The sequence below is a fragment of the Cotesia typhae genome, unplaced genomic scaffold (assembly GCF_013202065.1).
Source record: "Cotesia typhae breed Kobodo isofemale line unplaced genomic scaffold, CoteBio_Ctyphae contig_20, whole genome shotgun sequence".
Lineage (NCBI taxonomy): Eukaryota > Metazoa > Arthropoda > Insecta > Hymenoptera > Braconidae > Cotesia > Cotesia typhae.
Genome location: NW_027423725.1, coordinates 4,640,392 through 4,647,407, shown reverse-complemented (window position 1 = coordinate 4,647,407; position 7,016 = coordinate 4,640,392). Strand labels below are relative to the sequence as shown.

General features: G+C 34.1%; 1 protein-coding gene across 1 annotated transcript; it reads left to right on the top strand.

The window, feature by feature from the left end:
• Positions 1 to 3,050: 3,050 nt before the first annotated feature.
• LOC141538160 (uncharacterized) lies at positions 3,051 to 5,569 on the top strand. Its single transcript, XM_074259511.1, has 7 exons — positions 3,051 to 3,190; positions 3,268 to 3,394; positions 3,468 to 3,572; positions 3,797 to 4,009; positions 4,126 to 4,297; positions 4,409 to 4,527; positions 4,721 to 5,569. The coding sequence occupies exons 1-7, from the start codon at positions 3,179 to 3,181 to the stop codon at positions 4,981 to 4,983; spliced, it is 1,011 nt and encodes a 336-aa protein (XP_074115612.1). The 5' UTR covers positions 3,051 to 3,178; the 3' UTR covers positions 4,984 to 5,569.
• Positions 5,570 to 7,016: the final 1,447 nt, after the last annotated feature.

The following is a 7,016-nucleotide window of genomic DNA, read 5'->3' as shown; positions in this document are numbered from 1 at the left end:
TAAATGATTTTGATAAATAAATTTATCTATTATATTCTTTATCATAACCTGTTGGACTTTTGGAGTTTATTTTAGATTTAGTTACTCTATTTATGTTATTTACATCTAACTGAGTTTGTTTTTGGCTTTTACTTTATATCTTGGTATATTTTTGGTAATCCCCGTTTGACCCTGGACTTCGGCGAGCTTCAGATTCGAGCAACGGGGACGTTCGTGTCGCAGTAGTATCATTTTATAGTGCTTTTTATTATTTAAAAACACTCAAAAATTATCCGTTACATATGATCCGAGAGGATCGAATTATTTTTGATTTAAATGATTTGAATATTTTGTTTAAATTAGTAGTTGAATATAGTTTTCTAATTTACGCGAGAATTTACTATTTAATTTAAATTATTTTCTGAATAACTCAACAAATTATTAAACATATGAATTTATTAATGTACCTTGTTTCTTGTAAAGTTGATTTGAATTTAACAATTAACACGATTAAATTTAATTAAATAAAGCACATCAATGAAGTTAAGTTAATAATTACGACTGACTAAATTCAATTAACACTTGCAAAATATAACTAATTAACAATGATTTTAATTATAATTGAATATTATGAAACTGAATTGAAGATACTTGACAAACTTTTAACAATGATAATTTATTGCGTCTAATTTATCACGCGATTGAAGACAATGGCCGCGATGCTAAACGCTAAGTACGACGTACTTTTTATTAGCGTCTTAAATATTTGACCACGAATTTATGTTAAGTTTAAAATTATTGCACAAATGTCGAATCAATGAATTTAATTAAGTATGAGAACTGATAATTAACTGATAATTAATTACGTTAGCAAATAATAAAACACAATGGAATAATTTCTTTGTCAGAGAGAACGCAGGTATATTGCACTAGTCACTAGTCCCAGTACAACTGCCGCTCATGGCGTCCCCACCGGCCTCGTGCTCCGGGCTTGCCGGTCTTCTTCCCGCTAAGTCATGGGGCGCATGTGCAGCCGCCAATTGACATCGCGTTCATAAGAACGATAGTAGAAATTGCCATGAGAATAACCCATGTTAGATATTAAGTATAGATGTTTAAAGTTTGAGTATACTCATGAGAGCACTTTAGTCAATCTCCTTTGTACCGACATCAAACAGTGCTGTCGAATATATGTAGACGGAGCTCTTGAGGTTGTGAAGACGCGCTGTCACCGACCGCTCCAACCGATGGCAGCGACGTTAATTTTCCGACTGGCTAGCCGGTTTCAAGGTACCAGAGAGCTTGCATGGCATCGTGCACTTGCGAGCTTCTGCCCCGAATTTTAGATGATAATAACAAATACCATTACGTGTAGGAGTGGCTGACTTGTTCCTTGACCTGTGACCTTGGTTCTGATTTTGAATAAATTGCAGTTGTTGCTGACTTTGATTAGCTGCCAACTGGAATTATTGCTGCAAGGTTTGCTGTTATAGTTTGAGGTCGCAGATCTCTTTAATACACGAGGCCAATGTTTGTTGTATTTCCACGAATTTTGCTTCGTGGTTACACGTGTTGGTTTGCGAAAATGGTCGTGCTGAGGTGGCCGAGACCTGTAGACTGGGCTCCATTACTTTGACGAAACGATCTGCGAACTCAGCTACAGTGTCTAGTCCTAATTTGTCGGTGGTGATCAGGTGTGGTCTGACTTGGGTAGGAAGACGATCTAACCACGTTTGTTGAAGCACTTTGTCGTCAATATCACTAGCAGCGAGCTCGCGCATTTTGCGCAGGAGCTGAGACGGTTTTTGTCCTTCGAGAGTGAGGTCCCTGAGTAATTTTTTTAATTGATTTTGTCTGGAATCAGATAAGCGTGAGAATGGCATTCTTTATAGTGTTATACTTATCTGTCGCAGGTTCCTGACGAACGACGTCTGCAAGCTGTTCAATGATCTTAGGTTCAAGTGCACGTATGACGTTGAGATATTCTACTTGATCATCTTCGGTGTTGGTGGTGTTAAATTCTGCTTCAACCATGATGAACCACAGGTCTGGTCTTGCTTTATTAAATGCGGGTAATTTTTGTTTTGTCGTTGCGACTTGCAGGATTTGTTGAGCTGTGTGTGCCAAACCGGTGAGGATTTGCTCAAAGGTTGCAGATGAGATTGAATTACCTGGGCTCTGCTGGCCAAACATTGGAAATTGCCGGTTTAGATTTGGATTTGCTGCAGATGGGACAAATGTTGTCTTCGGCGTGGTACCAGTGTTTGTTGTTGGAGGCTGAGTAGTAAATAAAGTTTGATCCGATAACGGAAGACCAAATGCATTGTCCTCAGAAATTATAGGATTTCCATCTTTGTCGAAAAGCGGCGGCGGGTTTTCCTTTGACGGAGAACGGTTCACACCCATGATGCTGATTATATTTATCAGTCGTTTTTTATAAAAATATTTTTATGTAGAAGACCGTAGACTTCGATTTTTTTTTTTTTTTTAGGTTAGACGTTCTTTGGCGTGAACGTTCTGCTGGACCACTTTGATCACGTCGGGGTCACCAAATGTAACGGGTTTATTACTACTACTATTAAATAAATCGGTGATCAGTAAAGTCGTGGTCTACTAAATTTTATTATAAACAAACACTTAGTTTAAACAATTACATTTAAATAAATAAACTTTTAGTGAGATACAGCTGTAGCGCGTAATATCGGTTGGTAATTAGAATAATAATAATAATTTGTAGGCGGGAAGGTCTGTACTTTTCTCTCTCGTCGTTGGTGGTGTTGAGGAATATTTAGTTCAGGGTAAGGCCACTGTGGCGTGAGAGAGGCGACCAGACCGCCACACCCTTCAGGTGCTTTTTCATGCTGACGCTTGACGCTGGTTTCTAGCGTAAAATTTGATCACGTGATGAGAATTCAACACTGCGCCATCTAAAAAAAATTGTAGCGAAAAAGCTAAACATAGTTTAGCTTTTTTAACGGATGATATAAGCGTCAGCGCAACTCGAACAGTGATATCGATAATCAATAGTAATCGATCTTTATCAAACAACAACAATCAGCTGTTACTTTGTGATGATATAAATAAAAAATAGCGAGTGTAAAAAAATATCAAAACAAATACTTAAAAATAGCACATACAATTTTATTCAAAGTTGCCAGTTATTATATTAAGTGCGGTGTGATTATTAAAACTATTCACAATGAGTTTTGAGGTAAATATTAATTATTATTAACAAATATGATATATAAACGTAGTAAAAGAATCTAAACGGTTTTTATTGTAATGTAGGAAGTACGTGTTGTTTTTACATGTGGCATATGTGAAATGATATGTGATGAGTACCAACACCATCCATGCTTAAATGATTACGACGATGTCCACTTAGACGAAAATTATTATTTCTATCCTCTCTTAGGTTTGTTGCTGCAAATAATAGTGTAGCAAAAAATTAAAATAATTATTAAAAATTACACATATCTTATTTTCAGGTGATAAAAAAACTATTATTCGACGAGCGATTCTTCCAGACGGTAGGGAAGGACTGATTGAAGATTCCATTTATGGGAACAAAGAGAATTGTTGTCAAAATTCATGTTAGTAAAATATTCATTTTTATTTTTAATTTAAATGATACTAACTTCGTTGCCCGAGTTAAATATTTTTTAGAACTTTCCAAATCAATTTTGATATTTTTAAAACAGTGTAGAAGAAACTAAAGCTATTAGAATTGATTGTCACAAACTAAGTACTTGAATTAAAATTAGTGTCTAATCTTTTTATATATGTATGGGTAAATATGTTCTGTAATTTATTCCAGTTAAATCTCCACCAGCAACTCAAAAATTAACAAAGCGACGTAATACGGCAGCATTGAAAACAAGTCAAAAAAAATTAAGTGACGAGGAGATCGAATATTTAATTATTGAGGTACAAAATCGAATTCCTTTGTGGAATTTTAATATTCCACTAGCGGAAAGAACACGAGAAATAACAGCTACGCTTTGGGAAGAAGTTTCTGCAGCATTGAATGGTAAAAATAAATGATTGTATCTTTTATAGCGTCTACTCTGTCAAAATGAAATGCTAATATTAATTAAAATAGAAGTATAAAATAAAAATTTTATTAATAACAATTTGTTTCACCAGGAAAATTAAGTGCTACCGAAGCTAAAAAAAAATTTAAAAGTTTACGTGACACCTACCGTAAACTTATTAATGCTGAACATCGTGCTAGTGGTTCAGCTGCAGTACCACCTGGAGACCCCTGGAAATTTTACCATTGCTGCGAGTTTCTCCGTGATCATTGTTTATCAAAAGAGTAAATTGTTTGATATTAAATTTGAAAAAGACTTGAACATCTCAATTCTGTAAATTAATTTATATTCATTGAGGGGTGTGATGGTCAATGATTTCTTTTTTTATCTTGCAGCACAATCAGTAATGTAACGAGGGAAAGTGTTGTTGAAGGATGTGCTGACTTGGATTCATCAGTCGATGACAGTTTGACTGAAGCATTTGAAGAAGATCTTGGAGGGAGCCAAGCTTCCGGTATGTACATATAACACTTATGAATGTATTGAGGAAATTCATTTCGAAAATTTTAACTTGAGGCTTTCAGCTTGTGTCTTCAAGATTAACGCAATATTTAATAAATCAATATCAATATAATGAGGATACGTTTTTTGTTACAAGTATGTTCGCTTCAGTGATATAAAAATTAATTAATTGTTATCTATTTCAGGAATCGCGAGTAACAGCAGAAAGCGTCGAAGGTCTAATAAAGACGATGCGATTGATTCTGCAAGCGCCTTGAGTCGTATAGCCGATGCTTTGTGCCGTGAAAATTTGCCTATAACGCTACCGGAACCGCCAAAAATTGATACTGTTGGCGCATTTCTTATTGGATTAGGCAATCAAATACGCCAGTTACCACAACCAGTACAAACAGATCTTTTAAAACAATTGACAGACATTGTTTATGAAGCTGTCAAGCACAATCAATAAGATCTTTTAAGATTACGAGAAGAAAATAAATAATTAGATTAAGGAAAAAAACGCAATACTATAAGTTACATTTACTATTATTAGATATTAAATTAAACCATATCACCAATATATGTGCTCAGTATTTTTTATTGCATAGTTTGTAAAAAAAGAAAGAATGAGTACACGGAAGTGACCAATAATAAAGAAGAAAAAAACGAGTTTAATCCAATTATAAATATAATTTTTATTCTGTAATATTATGTTTACAAAAAATTTTTACGGTTCCAACCTAGTTCATTCGTATGATTGTTATTGGTATTATTATTTCAAATTCACAGTGCAAGAATATAAAACCATACACATTCAAATTATGTAGTAATTACATACTTAAATGAAAAACTCTGATGTGTGTCTTGCTATGAACAAGTTAATTATATTTAAAAATAATTTTTACAATTAAAATTTCAACTTTAAAAATGCATAGTTATATTTTTGTAATATTTACAATTACTTGGAAATAATGTACAATTGATCAATTATTAACAGAATAATTTGGAAAGAGTGTTATTGCTTATGCTATGTTTTTCTTTTTTATTTACATTGTATTTACTTTTTCTTTTTCTTGGAATAAATGATATTAAAGAAAGTTATTTCAATGTTCAATCATACTGCCAAGGAACAGCTCCTCTGCATTAAAATAGTCACAAAATTCATTGCGAATAGTTACTGCGGCTCGAGAACTAAAATTATTTCCATGAATTCTTGCATCTTGGAGTGCTGAATGATTTCCAACTTCATCTCTCCAGAGTCCCGGAACAAAACCATTTTCTCCATGGCGATCTACCATATTTTCTTGTATGTAATTATTATCTTCATCTCGTTTGTGAAGCCAATTGTGAAGACAAATAATTGCTTTCACTATATGAGTTGTATTGTCCACTGTAGCTTCTATGGGCTTCTTCAAGATTCTCCACAAACTTACTAGTAAACCGAAGGAATTTTCTATTGTTCGTCGAGCACGACTGAGACGATAATTGAAGATAGTTTTATCTTTATTAAGACCACCTCTACCAGGGTACGGTCGGAGTAGATAATCAGTTAGTTGAAAAGCCTCATCACCAACAAGCACATATGGTAAAGGCATACCATCAATTGTAAGCAACTCTGCGCCCGGTATATTCATTTCATGGTTTTCAAATTTTTGACCCATTGGAGAGTCACGAAAAATGCCACCATCACTACGTCGGCCATATGCACCAATATCAACGAATAAAAATGAATAATTTGCGTCGCATATTCCCAGCAGTACAATACTGTGTGTTTTTTGTAATTAAAATATAGCGAGCCAGCATTGTCAGGACACTGAAATTATGATGATAATAATTATGAAGATAGTTTATTGTCAAAATTGACATCGACGTTTATAATTGTATATACCTGTATTTGTATGTGTTTCCCATCAATAGCTCCAATGCAATGAGGAAATTGCCAATTTTTATCAAAATCATCTGCAATTTTTAACCAGTCACCGAATGTTAAAGGGTAAGGTAACACCTTCGGCTGAAGACAATCCCATATAACTTGACAAGTTTCAGCAATGATATTTGCGGTTGTTGTCACACCAACGAGATAATGATATGATATAGATGTCATACAATCACCTGTCGCCAAGTATCTAAAAGTATTTTTTATAATTAGTATTATTTTACTCCACGAAACTAAATAATAATAACAAAGGTTACGAGATCTTACCGCAGAGTCATAAGAAGTCGAGCGGTAGCTGAAATTGGTTCTCTCACAACGTTTTTTTTAGTTATATGTGGACCAATTAAGCACAGCAATTCTTCAAACTGAGAGGCAGACATACGAATGTAATTTTCGAATTTTTCAGGAAATGAAGAAAGTGTTGGAAATACTGCTTCAAAAAATCCGTGTTCTCGTCGTAATTTATACAACGGATGTACCCAAAATCTTTTCTTTTTATGTTTATTTTTTTTATTTTGAATAGCGATATCATTTAGAATAAGCGTAAGTAGAATCCTATTGCGTCG